Raw genomic sequence first — 27,311 nt, forward strand, 5'->3', positions numbered from 1 at the left:
CTTCTATCATTTTAAACTTGCTGAGATGTGTTTTATGGCCTAAAATATAGTCTATCTTGGTAAATGCTCCATGTGAACTTGAGAAGAATGTTTATTCTGCTGTTGGATGGAGTATTCTACAAACGTCTATTAGATGCAGTTGACTGATGGTGATATTCAGCCCAACTGTGCCCTTACTGATTTTCTGCCTGATGGATCTGTCACTTACTTATAGAGAGGTGTTAACATCTCCAACTTATAAGAATGGATTAGTCTATTTCTCCTTTCAGTTCTATCAGTTTTTGCCTCAAAATATGATGTTCTATTGTTAGGTGCATATACATTAAGGACTTGTACGTCTTCTTAGAGAATCAACCTCCTTTATCATTAGGCAATGATGCCCTTTATCCCTTATAATTTTTCTTGTCCTAAAGTCTGCTTTACCTGAAATTAATATAGCTTCTATAATTTTCTTTTGTGTTAGCATGGTACAACTCTCTCCATGGCCTTACTTTTTATCTCAATGTGTTTTAAATGTAAAGGGGTGGGGGGGGGGTGTTGCAGACACATATAATTGTTTTGTTTAAATCCATTCAAATAGTGTCTTTCATTTAATTGCTGTATTTACACCATTCACATAAATGGTTACTGATACAGTTGTATTGATATCTGTTTATGTAACGATTTTCTATTTGTTGACAATATTTATCAGGTAATAGTAACTGAAGTAAATAGCTGTTCAGTATGAAAGTATGACTTGTACAGTGTGTTTACATTATTTTCATATGGTTTAGTAAAAATGTATTATGCATAAAAATATACAAAGTAAGTGCAATTTTTAATTAGTTTTTAGACGGAGGATATGTCAGGTATTCAAACTTTTCTATTGCTTACAACTTTTCAAATTAAAATGTTGAAAGGACATAAAAAGCATTAGGATGTTTATAACATAAAATTACATGCATATTTTAGCTCTTTCAAGTATTTTATGATGCAGACACAGAGATAAAACATATATTTTTAAGCAAACATGACAACTGTATGGGCCTCTACAAAGGCAAATAAAATTCTATTTACTTAAAAAAGTAAGACAACTTAGTATCAATTAATAGCCCTTTAAGGAAGGATGAGAGGTTAGTCCAAGATGGGAATTGCTATCCAAAAACAGCATTAACCGGGGGCACCTGGGTAGCTCAGTTGGTTAAGCATCCAACTCTTGATTTCAGTTCAGGTCATGATCTTATGGCTCATGAGTTTAAGCCCTGCATTGGGCTCCTTGCTGACAGTGGAGAACCTGCTTGAGATTCTTTCTCTCTGCCCCTCTCCTGCTCACGTTCTCTCTCTCTCTCTCTCTCTCTCTCTCTCTCTCTCTCTCTCTCTCTCCCTCTCTCCCTCTCTCCCTCTCTCCCTCTCTCCCTCTCTCCCTCTCTCCCTCTCTCCCTCTCTCTGTCTCTCTCTCAAAAAATAAATAAACTTAAAAAAAATTTTTAAGAATAGCATTAACTTTAAACTTTTGGGACTGCTGAACGCATTATGAGATTATTTTTATTATCATATGCATTAATCATAACGTTTCAAACCAATAAGCTATTTTAAACATTTTTAAAAGATTACTCTATTTGAATAAGACATAGAAGTTCAAAATAAAAATAATTGCTCCATTAAAGCTGAAAACTGATTTAATTTTATAAAGCCATATTTTTCCTCAGTAATAAATCAAGAGATACATCATCATAAAACTTCTTCAGAACCTGACCTGAGACAGTTTCTCTGAAAAAGTTAAGATATTTGCCTAATAACTAATGTGTTTGGATGCTTACAGAAAATGGTGCAAGAATTTGAAGATGGTTTTGCCACCCGGTGCCCACCTGCTTCCTTCTCACAGCAGCTCTGAAAAGCCGCGGGAATAGCTGACGGACTCACTTCCTGTGTCTTAGTTCTGCTGCTTATACCCAGCTCCAGGGTCATAAAGTCAGGGACTCATTCCATTCTTCCAGCCACTGTGACTGGTTCAGGGAAGGACCTGAACTAGTGAAACAAGAGGGGACGTTGCTAAGCTTCTCATGTATCAAAAATGCTTCCTCTATTTTACTCATGGGTCAACAGAACAGACCCATCCTTTTCCCCGCATAAGGTGGTGTTACGAGTCCGAACAGAAATCTTGCTAAGTCAACAGGGACACATGGAGCTTCCAAGGTCCACCAGGTAGGGCTTCTGGATGGCCGAGACCTAAGAGATGGCCCACTTGAGAGATGCAAAGAAACAAAACCCTCTGTAACCCTTTGAGCCGCTGGATCAAACCAGGCCTGATGCCAGCAGTACCTCTACAAGTTATAAGCCCCTCTGAGCAGTTTCATTGTTTATTTATTTTGCTCTATTGCAACCAAGAAAGACTAAACTGATATTATGTTTAAAATAAAAGAGTAGAAAGGAAAAGAAAAAGAAAACCCTCTTTTTTTTCTATCTTTCTATCTCTTCATCCTCCTTGTCTCTGCATTCTTTCCAGTGTCTTCAGCAACATGAAAACCCAACAAACCTGGAGCTTTTTATTTTTAAAAAGTACCACTATGAGAAGCCATTTTCCCACTTTTTAAATGTGTTTCTCTACTAACAGTGTATACTCACACTATAGTATCGCATTTTACTCATTATGTAATTCTAACATTCAAACGAGAATTAGTGAGAGTCAAGCAGTAGGTTTGTTGTATAACTGAAACAACACATGTGCAAAAGTCTTTAAATGGGCAAAGTTCCTGCGGAAGCCACATCTATTCTTACTACATGGGGGAAAAACTAAAGTTTCTTCCATACTCTAAAACTGTGTTCTACATGATTTCAAAGGTAATGATTTATAATTTTCCAAAACTCATAAACAGTCATAGAAAAATGACAATTAAAAATTATATCATCATTTATCTCTGTCCTTTTAAAAAAAATTTGCCAGATAATTTAAATTACTGGAAGTAAAGTTCTATTTATTAACATGTGCTAAGTATTCCAGAGATATCTGCGTTTGAAATTCAAGTCTGGCTTTCAATAACAAATTTATTTCAGTTCTGCAACAACCAGGGCCAAGAGCTTAATCATCATTTTTCATCAATATTTATTCATTTTGGAAAGAAAGTAGAGCAAAACCTTGGACTGCGAGTAACTTGTTCTGAGAGTGTTCCACAAGAGGAGTAAACATTTCTAGTAAAGGAGCAATGTCTTGCAATACGAGTAGTACATGATGCTGAACGTCACATAATCACAACTGAGCCAATGGTTCTTCTCGCTCTCGCTCTCTCTCTCTCTCTCTCTCTCACTGCAGGATGGTGGGTGATCGTCTCCCATGCTCGGATGCTCGCTCCCAGGCCACAGTGTTTGGCAGAAATCAGTGATTTTTCACAATGTTGGAAGGTGCCTACAATCGGCACTAGTGTCTTTTTGTCACTTTAGCACCTGTGGACATCCTTGGCTTTTGCAGACAAGAGTAAGCTTAGGAATGCGTTGCTTCCTTCTAGGTCAGGCTGCCTGCAGATACAGACCCTTTCCTCTGCTGCCTTATTTCCAGTCACACTAAGTACAGTATATGACAAGAGTTTATCGTTACTGTAGTCAACACCCATGCCAGTGTATACAATGCCCCTCTCACTAATAGTGAAAGTCGTCCTACACAATAACCCTCTTCTCTCTTATCTCCTTCACACCAGCCACGAAGGTTTCCAAAGGTAAGTGCAGGTTAATTTGTTCACTTTTCTTTTTCTTTTTTTTTTAAATGTTTTTATTTATTTTTGAGACAGAGAGAGACAGAGCATGAGCAGGGGAGGGGCAGAGAGAGAGCGAGACACAGAATCTGAAGCAGGCTCCAGGCTCTGAGCTGTCGGCACAGAGCCCGATGCGTGGCTCAAACTCACGCACTGTGAGATCATGACCTGAGCTGAAGTCAGACGCTTAACCAACTGAGTCACCCAGGCGCCCCCCCTTTTTTTTAATGTTTTTCATTCATTTTTGAGAGAGAGAGAGAGAGAGAGAGAGAGAGAGAGAGAGAGAGAGAAAGCATGAGTGCGGGAGGGGCAGAGATAGAGGGAGACAGAGAATCCAAAGCAGGTTCCAGGCTCTGAGCTGTCAGTACAGAGCCCCACATGGGGCTCGAACTCAAGAACCATGAGATCATGACCTGAGCCAAAGTAGGATGCTTAACTGACTGAGCCACCCAGGCACCCCTATTTTTCTTTTGTATTTTGTATTTTCTTTATTATTTTGTATATTACAGGTTTTTAATCATTTTTATATGAATATTTCTAGGATGTAGAACAAATCTGAGTTTCCATTATTTCATTTGGGGAAATTCACTTTGATATACAAGTGTTTTGGATTACAAGCATGATTCTGCAACAGATTATGCTCACAAACCAAGGTCTTATTGTATTATACGTATTATAATACAGTATTATATGTATTATAATATCGCTAAAGACAAACTCCAAGCATACAATCGTCAGCTCAGAACCATTTTCACAGATTGTAAAAAATATTTTTAGGGGCACCTGGGTGGCTCAGTTATTTAAGAAGCATCTGACTTGACGCTTACCTTAGGGCTTGTGAGTTTGAGCCCTGCAGTGGGCTCCTTGCTGACAGTGGGGAGCCTGCTTGGGATCCTCACTCTCCCTCTCTTTTTGCCCCTCCCCTGCTCTTGCACTCTTTCTCTCTCTCAAAATAAATAAGTACACATTTAAAAATATATATTTTTAGATAACACATATACAATAACATGGATGAACCTTGAAAACATCATATTAAGTGAAAGAAGCCAGACACAAAAGTATAAATATTGAATTATTCCATTTATATGAGGTACTTAGAATAGGCCAATTTATAGAGACATAAGTAGAATAGAGATTTTCAGGGCCTGAGAAGAGGGAAAAATGGGACATAATTGTCTAACGGGTACAGAGTTTCTATTTGGGATGATGACAAAGTTCCGGAAATGGAAAATACTTATGGTTGCACAACATTGTGCATATGTGCATAATGCCACTGAATTACACACTTAAAAATTATTAAAATGGTAAATTTTATGTTATATATATTTTGCCACAATAAAAACAAAGGAATTTTATCATATACTAGAGAGTTGTGATTATTAGCTATTTCTTCTTTTTGTTTTTTTATTTTTTTAAGTTTATTTATTTTGAGAGAGAGGGACAGACAGAGATAGAGAGAGACAGAGAGAGAGAGAGAGAATGAGTGGGGAAGGGGCAGAGAGCAAGAAAGAGAGAATTCTGTGCCTTCAGCACAGAGCCCAACACGGGGCCGAACCCACGAACCCTGAGAGCATGACCTGAGCCAAGATCAAGAGTCGGACACCTAACCAACTGAGCCACCCAGGCATCCCTTTCTTTTTGTTAAAAAAGAAAAAGAAAAACTAGAGGTGCCTGGGTGGCTCAGTAGGTTAAGCATCCGACTTTGGCTCAGGTCATGATCTCACAGTCTGTGAGTTCGAGCCCCACGTCGGGCTCGGTGCTGACAGCTCGGAGCCCGGAGCCTGCTTCGGATTCTGTGTCTCCCTCTCTCTCTGCCCCTCCCCCGTTCATGCTCTGTCTCTCTCTGTCTCAAAAATAAATAAAAACATTTTAAAAATTAAAAAAAAAGAGAGAGAAAACATACCAGCTCCTACTCCCACATATGGGATCTAATGGTAACCGACATTCAAATTTCCACATCAAGGGCACAGTGAGGAGAAAAGCTGTCCTGACATGTCCTGGTGGGCAAGGCCATGTCGTATCCAACACACCGTGAGGGCCTCATGCCTGAGGGAGAAGAAGGCAGGAGAAAGTGCTCTTGCACAGGCCACTGGGTCTCAGCATCCAGGCACCCTGGGTTGAGACTTGAGGGATAGACTGGGTCCTCCATGGAGAATTCTGGAGGGACTCATAGCAATGGCAACGTCCACCCTACTCCCAAACTTATTCCCTGGCCCACTGAAGCCAGATGCCCAGGAGCTTGATGTCTGAGCAAACGAACGATGAATAACATAGCAGTCACTTTCTGGGTTTTCTTTTTGCTCAGTAGTTCCAGATGTGAAGCTGAACATCCAACAACCAGGACGTGTCAGTGAATGCAGGCAATAAAAACTCACGCTAATGAGGCAATGGGGAAGTCTACCACAACAGAAAACTTCTGGGAAAGAACCACTCCACTCCAGCCAAACACCACAGAAAATCTGTGGCCCCGTCCCCACCCATGCCAGTGAGAGCCAAGCGAGGAGCTAGACCTCCATCCACCCTTGTGAGGCTCAAATGAGGCCCAACACCTCCATCAGGCCCATCAGGCCCCAAGAGTGAAAATAATGAAACCCACCCAAGTTGACAGTAGCGACCACCTGGGAAGTCTCTACCCCCCACCCCAAACCAGCAGTAAAGAGCTGTCCCTCGTGTGCCCCACTGGGGTGGCATCAGGCCCCGGTGCCCGGTGGACAGTCAGTAGTTTCACCACCATGAAGCAGTAACAAAGCCACCCCCTCTACTTGGTGTCAGTGCAGGCCATGTGGGGGGCGATAATGAAGCATGTACACTCCTCCCAGTGAGGAACACGTCAGCAGAGGTGCAGTGGAAAACCTCAACTCCCAACTCTGCCTAGAAGTAACAAGGAATCCCACTACCACAGGGATATCCATGGAGGCCAACTGGCGACCCTGAACTTCCATCCACTGGACAATGAAAAGGCACCTTCCTTCCCTAACAGAGCAGCAGTCAGCGAAAGAGAGTAAATAAGATCCAGAGTCTCATAATGTAATACCCAAGAAGGTCCAGGTTTTAACCAGAAACTACTCCCCATAATAAGAACCAGGAAGATATCAAACTGAGTGAAAAATAAATAAATAAATAAATAAATGCTGTTATGGGCTAAATCGTGCCCCACTCCCACTCCCAACTGAATATTAAATTTCAATACCTCAGAATGTGACTCTATTTGATTATAAGGCCTTTATAAGGAGGCAATTAAGGTAAAATGAGGTCATTAGGGTGGGCCCTAATCCAATTTGACTGGCATGCTTATACAAGAGATTAGGACATGTGTGTGTATACGTAGATGCATGGAGGAAAGACCACTGGAAGACAGACAGAAGACAGCCATCTACATGCCAAGGAGAGGGAACCTTAAAAGAAAGCAACCCAGCCAACCCCTTGATCTTGGACTTCTGACCTTCAGAACTCTGAGAAGATAAACTTCTCCTGTTTAAGCCACCAGTCTGTGGTTCTTTGTTACGGCAGCCTTAGCAAACTAACACAGATGCCAACGGCAAGACAACAGTGATTTTAGAATGCTGTGATATATGTCTTAGGAGTCATAAAAATGTTTCAGTACCTAATCACAAATAAGCTGGAAATAAAAAAATAAGGTTTCAACCAACAAATAGAAAATACAAAAAAGACCCAAATAAAAACTTGAGAATATAAAAGTACATATAACTAAAATTGAAAAACAAAACAAAACAAAACAAAACTGGGGTGCCTGGGTGGCTCAGTCGGTTAAGCATCCAACTTCGGCTCAGGTCATACCCTTGTAGTTCGTGAGTTTGAGCCCCACATTGGGCTCTGCACTGACAGCTCGGAGCCTGGAGCCTGCTTCAGATTCTGTGTGTTCCTCTCTCTCTGACCCTTCCCTGCTTACACACGCTCTCACTCTCTTTCAAGAATAAATATTTAAAAATTAAAAAAAATATATAATAACTACTTTCCCTTTTGAAGAACAGCTCTTGGCCTGCTACTGAGCCTTAAAAGAGACCGGATGTGGGGCGCCTGGGTGGCTCAGTCGGTTGAGCGGCCGACTTTGGCTCAGGTCACGATCTCGTGGTCTGTGAGTTCGAGCCCCGCGTCGGGCTCTGTGCTGACAGCTCAGAGCCTGGAGCCTGTTTCAGATTCTGTGTCTCCCTCTCTCTGACCCTCCCCCGTTCATGCTCTGTCTCTGTCTCAAAAATAAATAAACATTTAAAAAAAAATTAAAAAAAAAAAAAAGAGAGACCGAATGCTTATCCATGGGCCAACAAGTTACCATGTGATGTGAGCTGTCCATCGTGAGCTGGGTATTATCTGACCCACCAAGCCCTAAAGCTGGATGTGTACAGCAACACTCCACCCTCACATGGAGGTGACATATACACGATCAAGGCCAAGCAGGACCTAAAGCCAAAAACAAGTGACATAAAGAAGTGACCTAAATGCCCATGGTTCCTCTTCTTGCTCTACCACCTTCTGTCCCAGCCTGTAGCTATGGCCTCATGGAGAGCTTCCTAAGACCAACTGGCAGAGAAAGAGGAACCTCGGGCCTAGTTTACACGTGGTTCTGCCCAGGATGCAGGCACCACCCAGAAGTGCAGAGTTGCCACACTCTAGCCCCCTTCTGGGACATCCCTGAAGACGGTGGTGAAGGAAAACCCTGCCAGTGGGAAGAACTGCAAGCAGCACACGGGTTGTTCACTTTGGTTGGAAGGAGAGATAAGCCAGATATGCTAATATGTACCAATTCATGGGCTACGGCAAATCATCCGAGTGGATGGCCAGATGTTTGGAAGGAACGTGATTGGAAAATTGGGTGACAAAAGAAATTGGAAGAGATGAGTGACTATATCTCTCTACATGGCAAAACACATAAAAATATTTGCGTGCTATGTGAATGTCCAGCAAAGGATGACCTCAGCAGAGGAGGATTAAAGAATCAATTGGATAAAATGCCCCATTCTGTGGATACTAGCCAGCCTCTTTCCACAGCCTTTCCTTCCTGCCATTGCCCAATGGGCTCATGAACAAAGTGGCCACCGTGGCAGGGATGGAGCTTATGCGTGGCCTCGGAAACATGGGTTTTCACTCACCAAGGCAGGGAGAGGCAGCTATGCCTCCAAGTGGATACCTGCTACGTGGACCAGACCACTCCACTCAGTATATCAGGGCACTACCTGCCACATAGGGTTGGAAACATGTGTTACTCCCCCCTACCCTTACCACAGACACCTTGTTCCCCTCTCGTTCCCCTTTTATTGTTCACAAGGCATAGCATCCCCACATTTGTGTCCCTGATAAAGTAATTTACTCTGTGTCCATTTTTCTGGTCATAAAGGCATACGGGATTGTTTCACAGACTAGTGATATTGTATGCTGTTCATATACATAGTAGGTGATAACAAATAATAGATCTGTGAGGTGATCTCAGTACCAGAATCAGGGAACAGGAAGGAATCACAGGAAGCCACAACACCAGTATAATCCAGTAACTCAGAGACGACCTGAAGGCGTCTACTCAGGGAGCCATCAAATATAACACATCAGGTACTTCAGAGCACAGGGTTTGAAGAAGCTGAAGAAGTAAGAGTGTATATGGTGCTCATTATATCTTACTTCATCCAAACAGCAATGGGGAGCCAATGAAGGACCCTTAGAAGAACTGCATGATTGAAACTTTTTTTTTTTAGTTTTTTTTTAAGGTCGATTCATTTCTCAGAGACAGAGAGACAGAGCGCAAGCAGGGGAGGGGCAGAGAGAAAGAGGGAGACACAGAATCTGAAACAGGCTCCAGGCTCCGAGCTGTCAGTGCAGAGCCCAATGTGGGGCTCAAACTCACGAACCACAAGGTCATGACCTGAGCTGAAGTTGGACACTTAACCGACTGAGCCACCCAGGTGCCCCGAAACTTTATTTTTTAAAAAGATAGCTGATTAATTGTCTTTCAGAGACACAGAAGAGGAAGACCTTGGACAGAGAAGTGAGGTTTTCTCACAGTCAAGGTGTTGGGTAACAAGGATTAAATGTAAGTCGGCATGGTGGGCATGGATAGGGAGGGAAGATATGAGCAGCATTAAAGCAGAGCCTACAGTACTTACAACTAATTAGATACGGTGGGAGAGGAACTGGGAGAAGGCCAGTATGATGCATGGATATTTAGTTCACATGACTTGATGAGTCTGTCACCATTTCCCAAAATAAGAAGCATGTTTGGAGAGAAAATAAGTAGCAAGTTTGAAGGGAGAAAGATAGTTTAGTTAAGTTTAAATCATGTTGAATGTGAAACTTCTATGGGACATGTCAGTGGAAATATTGAGAAAGCAAGTGTGTGCGTGTAGATTTGAAAACATAAAACAATTGATGCTTGAAATAAATATTTGTGAGTCAGCAGCATCTGGATAACAACTGATAACCTTGGAAGCAGACGTGTTCAACCACAGTATGAAAAAGAACAGAGCCTTGGACAGAACTCTAGGTGAAGGAGTCTGAGACAAAACAGACAGAACAGTGAAGAGAAGACCAGGAACATGAAAGCTGTCATTAATACCAAAGAACTTTTCAAGAGGATGAGGGGTCGACAAAAGGAAACCACTAGACATAATTAAACATACTATACAATGGAATATTTTCAATATTTTCAATCGTGTTTAACAACACGAGTGGCGTTTGTCAGAGAACTTCTAATAGCGTAGTAGGAACAGAGGCTGGTTTGGAGTGAGTAGAAGCAAATAAGGGGTAAGTAAGGGGAAACAGAGAGCTTGGCATACAAACCTCCCCTTCCCCATTATTTAGTCTTCACAAACTCACCAGCCTTATCTCTCATCCTGCTCTATTTGGGCCCTACAATCTAATCATTAAAGGACAGTTGCCATTTCCCAAACATTCCAGACCATGTCTTGCCTTTTCTCACACATCTTCCTTTCAAGATTAAGCTAAAGCATTGCTCCTTCCATCAAGTCTAACTTGTTTCCAGCCCTATGGCTCCCAAGTGGAAATGACCTCTTCTCCCTTTGTGAACACAGTGCCCATCGTGTAAGTCTATCCTGGTGACTACATCAAGATATGCTTGATTGTTATTGCAACTTGAGCCTCACTCTTGGAAGCCCAATGTGAATGTGATAGATTACAGAAATGGCCACAGGTTTCTCTCCATGCCTGGAGCCACACCCTTTTGCCAGGTGATTCTGCTGATTTGCCCATCGAAAGGTAGAATCCATTTTTCCAATGCTTGAATTAGATTTTGGCCGTGTGGTTTGACTTGGGAAATGGGACACTAGCAAACATGACACAAGAAAGGCATGACAAGTTCATCTCTGCTGGGACTAGGGATAAGATCATAGCTGGATATGGAAGCACAGTCTAGCTGGATAGAGGAAGAGAGACCACGTGGAGGAGAAAGGCATCCCAGTTGACACTGGGCAATTGCCAGATATGTGAGTAAAGCCATCCTACAGCTTCCAGCCTCAGCTGAGCCAGCCTAGATCAGAAGATCTGCTCAACCAACCCATAAGTCAATCATGAGAAACAGTAATTTTTTACTATTTTAAGTCACTAAGTTCTTGAGTACTTTGGTACATAGCAAAAGCTAACTGATACAATGAACAAGAAACTTCATGGAAATTTCATTCATTTTGTTAGATTGCCATTAATGCTCAGGGTGTATTAACAGAGTGGCCGGAAATGATGACAGTTGTGTCCCTCAAGTTCACACTATTAAAGGTGGTAATCACTTGCCCGAGAACTCATTGCTTGTAAATTGCCCAATATTTCCACAAGAATATCTTTTTTTTCTACCGGATGTAAAGGGAATGTGGTACACTCCAAGTAAATTCAGAGACTAGAGAGAGATGGAAAAGGCCAATGCTGGATATACAACTTCAAATGACATATTCAGCCAAAGATCTAAGAAGTTGAGTCTGTGCAGAGGGGGTAGCATTCAGTCATAGAAGTTCATGAGGACAGTGATGCCAAGGACTGGACTAGAAGGAGAAAGAAGCTATAATTCAGAGAAGAAACTCTGGGAACCAAACCCAGAAACAAAATTATGGATTTGAATGTGGAATAAATTTCCTCTATAAATACTACCAAATAATGCTCAATATATCTCAAATATGAGCAGATAGGCAACAGCTCCTACTCTATGGATAAGTTTTTTAAAATTGTTCAATGCTCATCAGTAATGAGATTATCATCACTTTGTAGAGATGCCAGGATGTTTCTGAAAAAATAAAATTTTATTTTGGTGTTTATCATTAGATGCATTCTAACTTGGTTAAGAATAATGAATACCAGGGTTGCTGTTCATAACCGTTGCTGGTCTGCTACACCAAATAAAAGGAACATTTTGCTCTCAGTTTTTCAATGTATCTTAGGTCCAAAATTCAGCCAACCTTAAATGAACCAGTTTCCAAAGATATCCTCAAACAATCATGCTTTTTCTTGTGAATCTGAAAGCAAAATTCATCCTGAGATATTCAATTTGTTTTTGCCCAGGGGAATCAATGATACGTTTTGGACCAAAACACATTAGAATTTCAGAAGAGTTCAGAGATGCTTTTGTTTTAGGGGAAAATACGTGCTCTCCTTTGTGTTTGGCAGGGCAGAACTGCAACTCTGTGGTATATCTGGTCTAATAAAAATTAGTCTCCTAAATATACATGCACTATAACTACTTTATGTAATACAAACACTTGGAATCCTTGGGAAAAGGCGCAACGGAAATGACCGATAGATATACGTTATTGAAAAAGCTCACACGTTTAATGGTGTTATCTCCCTTTTCAAGAAATAATGAACTCAGCATAATTAAAAGTATTAATCAGTCAAATATCAAGCATTTATTGATCACCTTATATTCTCTTATTTAGTCGACAAATATTTCATAAGCACTCACTCTGTTCTAGAGGCTGGGATATTTGGTATATAAGAGGATTATGGCCACTTGCCTTCACAGAATCCAGTGAGAAGTCAGAAAATAAGTATACAAATGAGGGGAAAACATCAACAGTTATGGTATACCTGATAAATGAAATAAACAGGGCACTGTGATAGAGAAAAAAGGAGGAGAGGGTCAATTGACCTAGAGTGAGTCCTAGGGAGATGACATTAAAGCTGAGACAAGACAGGGCCCCTGGGTGGCTCAGTCGGTTGAGCGTCCGACTTCAGCTCAGGTCACGATCTCGCAGTTCGTGTGTTCGGGCCCCACGTTGGGCTCTGTGCTGACAGCTCAGAGCCTGGAGCCTGCTTCAGGTTCTGTGTCTTGCTCTCTCTCTGCCCCTCCCCTGCTCATGCTCTGTCTCTCTCTGTCTCAAAAATAAATAAAACATTAAAACAAACTTAAAAAAAAATACCAAGCAGCTCAAGAACAGGGGTGCTGGGGGCACAAGAGGGGCTCAGTCGGTTAAGCATCTGACTCTTGATTTCGGCTCAAGACCGTGATCTCACAGTTCATGAGTTCAAGCCCTACATCGGGCTCTGTGCTGGCAGCGCAGAGCCTGCTTGAGATTCTCTCTTTTTCTCCCCCTCTCTCTGCCCCTCCCTGGCTCATGCTGTCTCTGTCTCTCTGAGAATAAATAAATACAAACGTAAAGAATAAGGGTGCTATTTACCCTTATTCTGAAAAGAGAGAAACAGACATGTGCTAGCATAGAATTGTTTCCTAAGCTTTGTATCAACTGGAGAGAAATACAGGCAAGACCCTGAGTCTCAACTGTGTGGCCATGGAGACCTCAACACAGAGACACAGGGAGAGAAGGGGAAATAAACACCAAGTATAATTAAACGTCAAATTACACAGTATATCCTCTGAATGATCGAGCTGAAGACTCAGGGAATGGGGGCGCCTGGGTGGCTCAGTCGGTTAAGCGTCCGACTTTGGCTCAGGTCACGATCTCGCGGTTCGTGAGTTCGAGCCCTGCATCCGGCTCTGTGCTGACTGCTCAGAGCCCGGAGCCTGTTTCAGATTCTGTGTCTTCCTCTCTCTCTGACCCTCCCCCGTTCATGCTCTGTCTCTCTCTGTCTCAAAAGTAAATAAATGTCCAAAAATATATATATTAAAAAAAAAAAGACTCAGGGAATGGAGTCGAAAATAAAACCTAGGTGTGTGGAGGAGTGGGAATGTGTAAGGAAAGGACAAGTAGGAAAGGGGCCAGGGAAGGCTCCCAGGGCAGTGGCAAGAGAACCGGAGTATTCGTGGCACGGACCGAGACAAGAATGGGGATCTCCTGTGAGAAGAGCAGACGTTGCCTCTCATCTGCCAGAAAGCCACCAAACAAATCTACAACCACATTCCCTCTCCAGCTCCGCAGCCCCACTGCAGACCGACGTCCGGGCTGTCCTCATGCACGGCACTTCAGGCGACCTTGGCGTACCTTCCCACCACTGAGGCTCTGCCTCAAGTGAACCTGCCCGTTCTCCCAGACTGGCCTCTCTCAAACCGCAGAACCAGTCACACCCGTCCCCTAGAACTCTCCCCACGTCTCCTCATCAACAATACAACACAGTCTAGATTCCCGTCAAAGGTCTTTCCGGTCTGACCCCTTGGCTCCCAGTTAGCTCATTCCTTCCTTCTTCCTGCACCCACTGCGCCAACCAACACGTGCCATCTTAAAGTCAACATGGTCCTTGTGAATGCCGTTTGCATATTATTTTCCTCAACATTGTGGTTAAGTATTCTGGCAAAAGTGGGCAAGACAACAAAACAACAGTCTTAGAGCTGATGCCATCATGGCAATATCGACAATTCTTAGCTTCGGTCGATGATTCAGTAATTCCTAAGCACCCCCTTATTTGAAGTCCAACCTGCCCATCACACTGGGAAGCAGAATTGGTCTTCCTCTGCTCTGGCACCGTCTTACATGTGCCCATATTACAAAACCTATTGTCCTATAAGTACGTGTGTCTTTATCCCCCAAACACATATATAGGTATTACTCATGCCTTTTCATCTTTATACACTAGCACCCGGGTTCCTTCCCCACTGCCTACCCCAACATCTCCACAGACCACCGAATTAACGAACGCCGCCATTTTTCATAGTGTTTGTCAATCCTCTCTCCAAAGAGCTCAGGTACGCTCCCAGCATCTTCGATGGATCAGCTCACAGGATGACAGCAGACGGCCAGCGTAACCTTACGGTATTATTGACACAAAGTGGCAAAGTTGGGCCATCTTCAACTGCCTCAGACCCGACATTTTCTTCTAAACCTTACAATTCCATTTTCTTCTTATCCAGACAGGTGTGGTCTGCATCAAATTGATCTTGGAGCCCTATACAATCCCTACGAACTTCTCCGATTTGACAGGTAATCCTTACTTGGCAGTGTTAGTGAAAACATGGAAAGATTTACTTCATTAGCCACATGAATCTGTTCACAACCTACTGCATAACGAAACTTTTATAAATTATCTCCTTTCCCAAACACACATCTTGCAGAAGATTTTTATCTTTCATTTAATGACTTGTATCTGGGTGCACCTGGGTGTCTCAGTCAAGTAAGCATCTGACTCTTGGTTTCAGGCTCGGGTCATGATCTCACGGTTCGTGAGTTTGAGCCCTGCGTCGGGGTCTATGCTGACGGCTCGGAGCCTGGAGCCTCTCCCTCTGCCCCCTCCCCTGTTTTCTCTCTCTCTTTCTCTGTCAAAAAACAACAAACATTAAAAAAAAAAAACAAAAAAAAAACTATTTCAATGAGTAGTATCTGAACTGGCCAGATAATTGATTGGACGTTTTGTGACATGCTTCCTTCGCACAGAGCAGATACTTGCACTTGGACATGTCATCGATCCAAGCCCCAGCAATGTTGAAGGTTCATTTTATCCAAAATTAATTTCTTCCTAATAACTGCCATTTCACTAGATTCTTTACTAAGTATTGCACTAGTGATGAAGTTTCTTCTAAGGCATTATTTACAGTATTATGAAGTTTTTATGTTTTTTATTAATTTGCTTGTTTTACTGTAGGGTGATACTGTTTACATACCAGTGAGTAAAGAATTACAGAACCACAGGCCTGGAATGAAACACGAGGGGGTAAAGCTCCTTCACTTATAAGGACTGGCCACTCACGCCACCAGTCTAGAAGCTTGAAAGGTCCTTAGTAAGGTTTCCCACATGGAGATCAAAACGGACACACTGGGCATGTCAGCAATTAGGACAGCAAATAGAATGGACTGATTCTAAGAAGGAACCAGCAATTTAGGACGGAATGATTGAAAAAAAAAAAAGCTGGGGCACCCGGGTGGCTCAGTCAGTTAGGCATCCAACTCTTGACTTCAGCTCCGGCCACGATCTCACGGTTCATGTGTTCGAGCCCTGCGTCACACTCTGCGCTGACAGTGTGGGGCCAGCTTGGGATCCTCTTCTCTCTCTCCCTTGCTTTCTGCCCCTCCCCCACTGGTGCTCGCTCGCTCTCTCTCTCTCTCAAAATAAATAAATAAACTTAAAAAAAAAAAAAAAGAAAAAAAAGCTGGTCAAAGCCTTGCCTGTTAGGCTGGGGTATCTCAGCTGAACACAAAAGGCTGTAAGACTCCAGAGCTGATGTGTAGATATGAAATCTCGGGCTTCAGGAAGTTTCTATGATTACTGCTGAAATGAAAAGGGAGCTAAGGAGGTAGGATAGCGTATTCCCTTCTAGAAAGCAACCAACTTTTTATACAAAGTGCTTATAAGTGAATCCACAAATGGACATACTTGTGTAAAAATGTTAGTTACGTCTTTAAAATTCTTCAAAAAGAAAGTGTGGGACTCACTCCTCGTTTAAACAAATGTCCTTCTGGTTCCTTCCTTCAGTCTTCCAGGTAAGCATGCCAGTCAGGATCTCCCAACTTTCAACTTACCATCATGGTTTCTGAGTCAACATAGGGACTCGTTTGAAACAGCTTTATTCTCCTTTCCTTGCGATAAACAAAAGAGCACCGCAATTGTCAACGGTTGTATCTGTGAGCTAATTTTTCCAAAAATTGGTTCTCATCCAGGTTCATTAAAGTTCCTAACTGTCATGTGTTCACTGGCTTCAGAAGGTCTTGGATGGCTGAGTTGTTGATATAAAAAGCTTCTCTAGGATCTATGCAATTTTCCTAAGTATTGATTAATTAGATTTGAATGTGAAAGTTGGACAAACTGTTTTGTTTTTATTTTTCGGCAAGTTAGAATTTTTGTGGCAGGGATGGGAGGGAATAAAAATGTGCACAAATACTCAACTGTGTTCAGATGAATAATCTGCTGAAAGCAACAACTGGCTTCACTTAGAAATGTTCAAATGTGTTTTGTGTAAAGGTTGGCAGTGGTTTTCAAGAAGATGAAGAATTACTTCGCTTAAAGCAAACAAAAAGACCAAAAATAATCTATCAACACCATAAGTTATTGTTGATGTTTCTTGCAACTTACAGGTAAAGTAAATTTTCAAGTCCTTCAAAAGCATTTCTGGAAATCTGTCTGATTTGGTTGTTGTTCAGGAGACTGAAAAAACAAAAACAAACAAAGATCCCAAAATGAGAAACAGACTCTGCAAATATTATAATAGTTCTACTAGAAATAGTGCTTTACATAGTAGAAAAACATTTACTGACATGTTCATTAACTTTACAAATTTATAATTTTCTACTCAACAAAGCCTATGTTCAAATAGTAGTTTGTCATAAAAGCCTTCAAAAGTAATTTCTATTTATTAAATTACCCAAAAATACCCCTAAAGGAGGACTATAAACCCTGGGATAAAAGGAAAATTATCAACAAAGTCACAATGACAGAGGAATATGTTTCTAAATAAACAGATGGAGAGTTATATACACCCAGGCTTAAGCACTTTACTTGGAAAAATAAATATCACAGCTCTTGGCCCACAGTGGACTCTCATTGTGTATTTGTTGAACTGTCAAACTGAGAGTCAATTACACCATAGGAAGTGAGGTTCTTATTATAGGACTATCAAATGGTCCAAAAATGACTTCTAAAAAATCCAGGGAGAAAAATAACAGGTGGCAAAAGTAAATTGGATTTGAACAGGAAAATCAGTTACAGAAAATCACCTCTCAGCCACTTTGAACACTTTGGAAAAGCAGTCGAGCAAATAAAAATTACAGATTGCTTTTCCTGCTAAATACACTTTGAATTTCTTTCAGATTTAAATTATGATGGCATGTCTAAATGTACAGGGAATGTCTACTAATTGGATTGGCACACATTATTCTGAATATCATATAGCATTTAAATACTCCAAAGCTTCTAGTATCTACTGTCAGAGTAAAATGTCAAAGGATTCACTTTGAGTGTATTATAAAAATATTTGTTTCGTGCATTTTTTTTTTGTATGACTTATTAGGAAAACAGTGTTTTGGCCAATGGAGCAGGTGATGGTTTTAGTCATCATACACACGGAGACATCCCAGAGACCCCAAACACGACTGTTTCTAACCTACTCACCCCATGACGCACAACTAAAGGTTCAGCCACACAGTTCCCCAAACAGCATTTGAAGCCACGATCCAATGCCCCACCTATGGTACCAAAGACACTCCTCGCCACTTCTGCCTAGCGTTCTGGCCACCAGGGAGGCAGAACAATCGGTCTACAGCATGCATTAGAGTTGATGTCATACAGAGATAATGTCCATTTTTATGGATAATTCTGAGCTTCAGTCAATGATCTAATCAACTTTATAGTCTACCATGTGTTCAAGAAATGTTTAAGCTGGCTAAAAGCAACACAGATAGTTGATATCTAGGTAATAGCAGTCACATTGTCCTGAGAAAATTTGTCATTTACTGTCTCTGCATGTTCTTAATCTAATGTATAAAATCCATTACTATACTTCCTTTAGAATCCCCAAACTGCCATTGTACAACTATTTTTACTTGAAGAATGACTATTCTGTCCCCACATTCTATTAAACACATGCAACAACACATGTAGAAAAAAGTATACGTACATACGCACACATGCATATATTTACATACGTGTGTTTATATGCATATGTGTGCACATAGATGCATATTTGAATATGTGTACGTGCACATGCATGCGTGGGTGTATATGTAGTCTGTGCACCTTCTATGTGATAGGTTTGTCTGTGTGCTACATGGTATGTGTGTGTAGAGAGTCTCAATCTCATCTGAAACACAGAATATAGGAAACTGACTAGCTTCTTAATTCTCCCCAGTGCCTAGTGCCTAGGAAAGAGTTGATCCACTTAATACAAAGGATGCCTTTAGTCATTAGTGCCTTTCAATACCACAACTGAAAAAGGAAAAAATACTACTTATCCTCATTCATCTTTCTTCAGTACATAAAAAGTGCTCAAAGCCTATATTCTGCATATTCTTATGCAGTTATCTAAATTTTGTTAAAAATAAAAAACATTCAATTTCTACAATTGCACTGAAGTTGTTTTTATTTCTTTAATGTTGCAATTCAATATGAGTGTTAATAATCTAAAGTATGCGATCAAGCAATTTAACTCATAGGTTTTCTTAGAAATGTTTTTATTGCTGACAGGAAACAAATCCATTAAAGTGGTTCACAGTTGAATGTGTTTTCCAATCATAAGTACATATAACTTGTTAAGGTTTATTCAAAGCAGTATGTTTTTCATCAAAATACCTTTGTTGTAATTTTAACGGATGGAACGTATTCCTAACAATGTTCTGGTTAAATGATTATAGTCATTGTCATATATATTATTTTTTAAAATTTTTCATAAAGGAGGTGTACTCAAAATTTATGAGTAATTCTATGGACATTCAGGACATAAAACAATATCTAACATCCTTTCACAAAAAAATCAATGCATGCTTTAGAAAATGCGTGGTTATATTCTATATCCTAATATTGCCTATTTTGCCAGGGAGGGGGAAAAAGAGAAGCAAACAACACCCCCAAGAAAAATGTTACACTTTTATTGAGGAAATAAAATAATTCCTGAAAACAGGACGTCTGCAATCCTGATGATCAGGACCTTGTGGGGAGAAAAACCAGCAACAGACTGACGGGCTGGTTTTATTAACCTTATCTTTCATTGTTGAAATGGTCTCCCACACACATACTCGGACATTCTGATGTGGAAATGGGATTTGGAGCTGATGGCCAAGAAAGAATTCTTGAGCCCTGTTTGGTACAAAAAGGTGGCCTTATTCAAGCATAGGCGTAGGACCCGTGGGCAGAAAGCGCTGCACTGGGGTTGTGGTGGGTGAATGATGATATACCTTCAAGCTGGGAGGAGGTTAGGGATACCTCCCAGAGAAAGGTCACTCTGCCTGTTTCAAGGACTTGTCAATGGGCTGTAAGTAGTAAGGAAATTTAATTTTTTCTTTTGCCTTTGTTTCCCACGTCACACTTGATAGACAAACGCACACTGTGTGGGCGGGAATGTTTTGTTAAAAAGCAATTCGTAACTATTGGAAAGATAAAAGATTTTGCATAGTTATGTATCCATCAACGTGGGGAGAAGCAAAATTGAGCTTTCTCCTGTGTCAAATGAAATTTCCATTCAAGGTAATGCCAAGAATTACTGAGAGTGAATCATTATACCTACATTTAAGTACAAATAAAATAGGGGTTTTTTGGTAAGTGGCAATAACGTTAATCTGTTTCAGCTTTATAATTATGTTTACTTTTCATTTGGACACTCTCCAGAAATATGGTTCTGCTACCCTTAACACGGCAGGATTACCCTTAACACTTCATTTCCGTGCTCCCTGAAGTAAATAGTCTGACACTTTCAATGACTGTAACCCATGATTCCGTAGTTTACCAAGAGATTCTTGACCCAAATTAGTAATGACTATCTTTTGAAAATTTGCCACCACTAATACCACTAAAAATACTTGCATTATTATAAGCTCCATATAAATCATTTGCAGTTCAAATAGTTAAAAAAAAAAAAAAGGCTAGGGGTAGGGGAGGAAAGGAAGAAAAAACTAGGCAGATTTAAAGGACACACTTCTACCATTGGATGTATCGGCTCCTCAAGCATATTTCTCAAAGGAAAAGGTAGATTTACATGTGGAATCTCTCTGTGAGTGACAAATTCTTTCACAGATCCAAGGGATAAACTGTCCTCTCTATCTTTTGAAATTTTAAGCCTTCAAATCTAAATGTTCTGAAGTAAAAGAAAGATATAGCTATTTTGAAAGTGCATACTGATGGTCATTTGATTCCTTTTCTGTAACGTAAATACATAGATCCTTTCTGTATTTCCACTTGGTTCTTTATTGTTATTAATTTGCTAAGAACTCTTTGCATGTAAAAAATTTAAATTTTTGCTTATAACATGTCAGGAACAGTATTTCAAGATTATAGTTTGTACTTTCAGCTCTCTATTATTATTATTTTTTTTTAGTATTATTTTTTTTTGAACGTTTATTTATTTTTGGGACAGAGAGAGACAGAGCATGAACGGGTGAGGGGCAGAGAGAGAGGGAGACACAGAATCGGAAACAGGCTCCAGGCTCTGAGCCATCAGCCCAGAGCCCGACGCGGGGCTCGAACTCACGGACCGCGAGATCGTGACCTGGCTGAAATCGGACGCTTAACCGACTGCGCCACCCAGGCGCCCCTCAGCTCTCTATCATTTACATCATACAGATTTATATGATTTATATTTATATTATAAATATATATTTATATTATTTATATCATAAGATTTAAAATGTTTCAAATTTTTATGTAATGAAATTTGTTAGTCATTTCTTTCATAGCTTTGGGATTTTGTGTCATGCTTAGGCTTCTCTGAATCTAAAATTGCATTAAAAGCTTATTTTTCCTTAAGCTATTGTGGTTTTATTTTGATGCTTAAATATCTGACTTATCTGTAATTAATTTTTTATTTTTTTCCAAATTACTTATGTATTGTCATTATTATTGACCTACATAGTCATATTTCCTCTGTGATTTGCAATGTTAATATAATCATATACATATCTTTGACATGAGCTGGGTCTATTTCTAGACACATTAGGATAGAAATATTTCAAATGTTGTGTTCTGTTTTGTTTTCTATATAGGGTAGTTCCTACCCCTCTTCTTTTTAAAATAGTAATTTTAATGGTTATTTGTAGAGCCACCCCCCCCCACCCATCACCCACCCCAGCATACTTTATGAACATTCTTCAAATTAAAAAAAGAAAAATCCCCTGGATACTTTAATTAGCATTTAAATGTTACCATATTGATTTTACCTCTCTAAGAATGTGATTTGTCTTTCCACTTATCTAAACTATTTAAAAGAGGTATTCTCCTGTCAGTTGATTGTGGGTGTTTCCATTATACAATCGTATCTTATGTTGACCATGATACTCTTGTCGTCTTTCCATAATGATAACTCCTGTCTCTCCTCTCTCTGACCTAATGTCATGGAATACCACCTCTTAGTGATATAAATAATGGTACCAAAGAACATTTTAGTCTTTCACCGTAAAGAATTATGCCAGTTATAGACTAGAAATTTTAGAAGGGAGAAGAAAATTAAAAAAGAATTCACCAGTCAAGTGTAAACAAGGAAACAGGACACTGACAAAATACTGCCAATTGTGCTCATATATTGTCTCACCACAAATAATTATTACAAGCAGTAACTAAAAATGTGACATTTTTAGACCTAGACCAAAACTAAAGAAAGGGTGCATTTTTAGTAATATAGCAGGCAGAGCAGAACGACTTTAAGAAACGTCTTACAAAATTACAGTAAAATAAGTATATTATCCAATCTGTAAAATCCATTATTAATATTGAAAAATTTGTCTATGCACTTAGATTTCTAAAAAGTTTTAGGCCTTAACGTTAGTGTAAGACATTAATGTTAAGCTTTTTTGAACATTCTAAATCTAAATAATTGGAATGCGCATGCATTTAGTGCATATTATACATACAGACAGACAACAGCTATTGTGTCCTCTTCCAACATACAGAGCTAATGTCTATTCCTCTGAGCTCACACAGCACTAGGAACATGTGATCTTCATGTCACCTATATTGAAACTATAATGCTACATAAATAACCTGTGCTAATTATAGAAAAAGTAGACAACACAGACACATACAAAGAAAGTTAAAAACAAACAAACAAAAAGACACTACTCAGAAATAATTGCTAACTATAGTAAATCTCTCCCCAACTTTAGATAGAAGAATTTAGTGTTTGTAAATTCCCCAAGGTCAGATACCTAGTACTTTTGTATGTTCTTTTTTTTTTTTTAATGTTTATTTATTTTTGAGACAGAGAGAAAGAGAGCAGGAGCAGGGGAGGGGCAGAGAGAGAAGGGGACAGAGGATCCTATGCAGGCTCTACACTGACAACCCTATGTGGGGCTCAAACTCATGAGCCATAAGATCATTACCTGAGAAAAAGTTGGACACTTAACAGACTGAGCCACCCAGCCACCCCTGTTTTTTCTATATTCTTGTATTATACCATATTAAATACAAACATTCCTTCCGGGATATGATTATGAAAGATATGATGACATATACTACATCAAAGACATTTCTCTCTTATGTGCATATAGTTAACAATATTAAATCTATTTTGAAGGAGGCAGGCTATGAAATTTGAAATTACCCAGCCGATAGGATAGATTTGCTGAAATGTAAAATAGGTCAGATTAGATACTCTTTTCCAATTTTCCTGGCCTCTCACCCAGGTTTGGCCATTTTATTCCAGTATTAAAAAGAGAATCCCAAGGCCAGGTGTACAGAATAATATAAATTTACTAAGTACCTTTTAAAATCCAACATCAGAGATAAGGCTCTTAAGTTATGAGTTTAATAATAAATAAAAGTAATTTCTTAATGTTGAATAAAAGAAAAATTAAGGTTAGATGCTCTTCTAAAAAAAAAAAAAAAAAAGACGCCAAATGCTATATGACTGTGAATTGTGGTGTGATTGACTTCAGCAAACAAGGAAAAAATCACCTCTTGTTAAATTACTCACACGTGTGACGAGAAGCTGACATGATCCTGCAGTGCAGATCATCCTAGAATGTTACACCTAAAGAGACCTTAAAAGTTGTCTCATTTTGGGGCGCCTGGGTGGCTCAGTCGGTTAAGCGTTGGACTTCAACTCAGGTCCTGATCTCGCGGTCCGTGAGTTCGAGCCCCGGGTTGGGCTCTGGGCTGATGGCTCAGAGCCTGGAGCCTGCTTCTGATTCCGTGTCTCCCTCTCTCTCTGCCCCTCCCCCACTCGCATTCTGTCTCTCTCTGTCTCAAAAATAAATAAACATTAAAAAAAAAGTCTCATTTTGAATGTCTCTTTGTGTTGACTCTCACAACAGTGAAACTGATGAAATGTGAGTCTGTTTCTCATCACAGCATATTTTTAACGAAGTGAAAACGTGCCTATCAGAGATTGACAGCTAGCAACGCTATCACTCATATTCCAGCGGGGCTGTGAAACAGACGAAGCTTCACCCTCATGGTTCTTGCTAGCCCAATGACAAAGACAAAACAGGATAAATCTTCAGGGGTGAGCACCTGCCACATTAGAAACAATACTCTCTAACTATAGGGTACTTAAGCCAAACTTTCAAAGGCAGAGTTTTCAGGGACATGAAATTAGCCTTAAACATCTACAGCAGGTTGGGGCGCCTGGGTGGCTCAGTTGGTGAAGCGTCTGACCTCGGCTCAGGTCATGATCTCACGGGTCGTGAGTTTGAGCCCCGCATCGGGCGCTGCGCTGACAAGCTTCGGATTCTGTGTCTCCTTCTCTCTCTGCCCCTAACCCACTTGAATTCTGTCTCTGTCTCTCTCAAAAATAAATAAACATTAAAAATTAAAAAAAAAAACCCAAACATCTACAGCAGGATGCCCAATAGAAACACGATGTGAGCAACAAAGGCAAGTGACATATAGAATTTCTAATTTTCTAGTAGTTACATTTTTAAAAAAGTAAAAAGAGGGGTGTCTGGGTGGCTCAGTTGGTTGAGCCTCCAACTTTGGCTCAGGTCATGATCTCACAGCTCATGAGTCAGAGCCCCGCATCAGGCTCTGTGCGGACAGCTCAGAGCCAGGAGCCTGCTTTGGATTCTGTGTGTCCCTCTCTCTCTGCCCCTAACCCACTTGCATTCTGTCTCTGTCTCTCTCTTTTAGACTCTTTTAGACTCTTATTTTCAGATGTTTTGCCACCCAAACATGTTTCATACTTAAAGTACATCTCATTTTGGATGAGCCACGTATCAAGCCACATAGATGGCTCCCTCCATAGGCTACTGCATTGAAAGGCACGGTTACTTTTCTCACATTTCCCACAACCTCCCAAAAACCTCTTTTCTTTTAATGTTTATTTATTTTTGAAAGAGAGAGGCACAGAGTGTGAGTGGGGAAGGGGCAGAGAGAGGGAGACACAGAATCCGAAGCAGGCTCCAGGCTCTGAGCTATCAGCAAAGAGCCCGACACGGGGCTCAGATCCATGAACCATGAGATCATGACCTGAGCCAAAGTCAGACACTTACCCGACTGAGCCACCCAGGTCCCCCCCAAAACCTTTAGTAACTAAAAAGTGCCTTGTATCCCAGAAAGAACTTGCCTCTCCGCCTCATACAATTTTCTAAAGCTTATGTGCTTGGGATATTTTCCTTCTGATAAGCTAACATGCTTAGATATATTGTGAAATACAGTTTGACCCATATATTTAGGCACTTAAGAGACAAATATTTTATTAAATGTCAAGCTCCAACATCCCACAGGCCATTCGGTATAGTGGTAGACCCGAGAAGTGAAAGCAACTGGAAGAACTTTCCTATGCCCTCAGATGACAGTCCAAGGCATTCCAGCCACGGAACACTGCAGGCCATCTTTGAGAATTAATTTGCACTAATAGTCGTAATTAATATCTCATTTTCTTTGTCAACCTCAGGAAGCTGCAATCCCTAATGGTCATAACAAAGGTGATATGAAGTCCACTTATTTTTGGCTGTTGGGCTGCTCATTATCACCATGACTCTCAACCAATTCTCTACCCTTACAACAAGTAATCAATGGTGGCTTGTTGAAATTATTGGGAAGCCACTATACTATCAGGAGAAATGTCTCCCCTACCCACCGATACTGCTCAGCACAATAAGAAAGCTGATGGATGCTGTGACCACTTTCATTGACCTCTGGGCTTCCTTTTTAATCATTATGCCACAAAGAATTAATAAGGTGAAGAAAAAGAGAAAATAAATTTAATTTAGTGAGGCAAAAGGAAAGATTTCTTTCATTTCCTGCTTTGAACCTTATTTTCAGTGAGTCTTGAATGTAGAAATACTCAAATTGATGAGATCCTCTCCCAAATCACTTAACCCAGACCCCCAGCCCTCTGCCAATTCTACGAAGATTAACCTGAAAACTCTCAAGATTCCATTGTGTTAGCTATGACTTCTTATAAAGTCATTTCTAAAGCTTTTATGACTCTCTAAGGATGAATGGCAGCTTTAAAAGAGAGACTCTAGGGCACTGCAAGAAGCACTATTTAATAAAAATATTATGTGTTCTAATCTTCAATAAATCTTTTGAGTGCTGAGTATTTTGGAGTTTGAATTTGTCCATCTGTAAAATTTTTTTAAATAAATCATCATAATAACACTGAGCGGGATACCCCACAATTGACTTGGGATTGAAATAAGATAATAATATATATGGAAATAGAAAATGAGAGGGACGTCGGGTTGGTTATTTATAGAGTGTGAGGATGACAGTAGGGACAGGGTGGTAAAGGATGACCTGGAAATAAAGGCTTCTCTTTGGAAAGACCTCAGGAAATCCAATGGAATATAGTGTTCCCAAGACCGGGGTCTTCAACGTTAGCTGTGTTGATAATTGAAGCTGGATAACTCTGTGTTGGGAGATGTGATGTCCTGTGGATTACAGGATGGTTAGTAGCACCCCTGGGATCTATCCTCTAGATGCTGGAGCATCCCCTCTGCCAGTTGCAACAAATATCCCCTGTGGAAAGAAACCATGCTCAGCTAAGACTCACTGAGTCTGAGGCCTCAAGAAGGATCCCAGCTACGGTCTCCAGTTTCCCAGCCTCAATTTTCATGTACAAGGGAGTAATAACTAATAAGAATGATATACAGTAGTCACAAAACCTATTTTGGTGTTGTGGCAGCCTACCATCTCACTTCCTACAGGTTAAATGTTACAGCTGATCAAAGTATGAGAAGAAGGAGAGGAGAAAAGTAGGCAGAATCTAGAGGTGGGAAGCAGGAAGCTAAGGTGAATTGAGGTAACGGACCAACATAGTGATAGTGGTGAAGAGAAGTGGTAGGAGACAGGAAACAAAGGTAAGACAAATCACAAACAGACTAATTAAGGTATAAGGATGAATCCAAGAGCAAGAATAGCATAGGCAAAAATGAGAGAAACCAGCAATCTTTAAAGGGAAACAAAGAACAAGAGTGTTTGTGTGCTGTTTCCAGGAGAACTTCTGGAGAGCTAGCTGTTCACTACTTTAAACATTCTTTATTTCAACTTGTTCCTCGGGGGGTTGAGGGAAGCTCCCAAAATCTTAAATGTATGGAGAAGCTTCTGACGTCACCAGGTAACAACCATCATACCTAGACAACTGCCCAGGAGCTGCCTCCCTTAAAACCATAGGAA

General features: G+C 40.4%; 1 protein-coding gene across 9 annotated transcripts in view; it reads right to left on the reverse strand.

Moving 5' to 3' along the window:
* The window catches only part of PXDNL (peroxidasin like), a 454,660-nt gene that overhangs the window by 219,847 nt on the left and 207,502 nt on the right, over window positions 1-27,311 (reverse strand). For 8 of the 9 annotated variants that reach the window (XM_023248448.2, XM_045049994.1, XM_045049993.1 and 5 more), the window contains exon 3: window positions 17,127-17,198. The exons of the other annotated variant lie outside the window; for it this stretch is intronic. In XM_023248448.2, the coding sequence (XP_023104216.2) occupies window positions 17,127-17,198 (72 nt within the window). The remainder of the gene's footprint in view (window positions 1-17,126; window positions 17,199-27,311) is intronic. 9 annotated transcript variants of the gene reach the window in all.

The sequence above is a fragment of the Felis catus genome, chromosome F2 (assembly GCF_018350175.1).
Source record: "Felis catus isolate Fca126 chromosome F2, F.catus_Fca126_mat1.0, whole genome shotgun sequence".
Taxonomy (NCBI): domain Eukaryota; kingdom Metazoa; phylum Chordata; class Mammalia; order Carnivora; family Felidae; genus Felis; species Felis catus.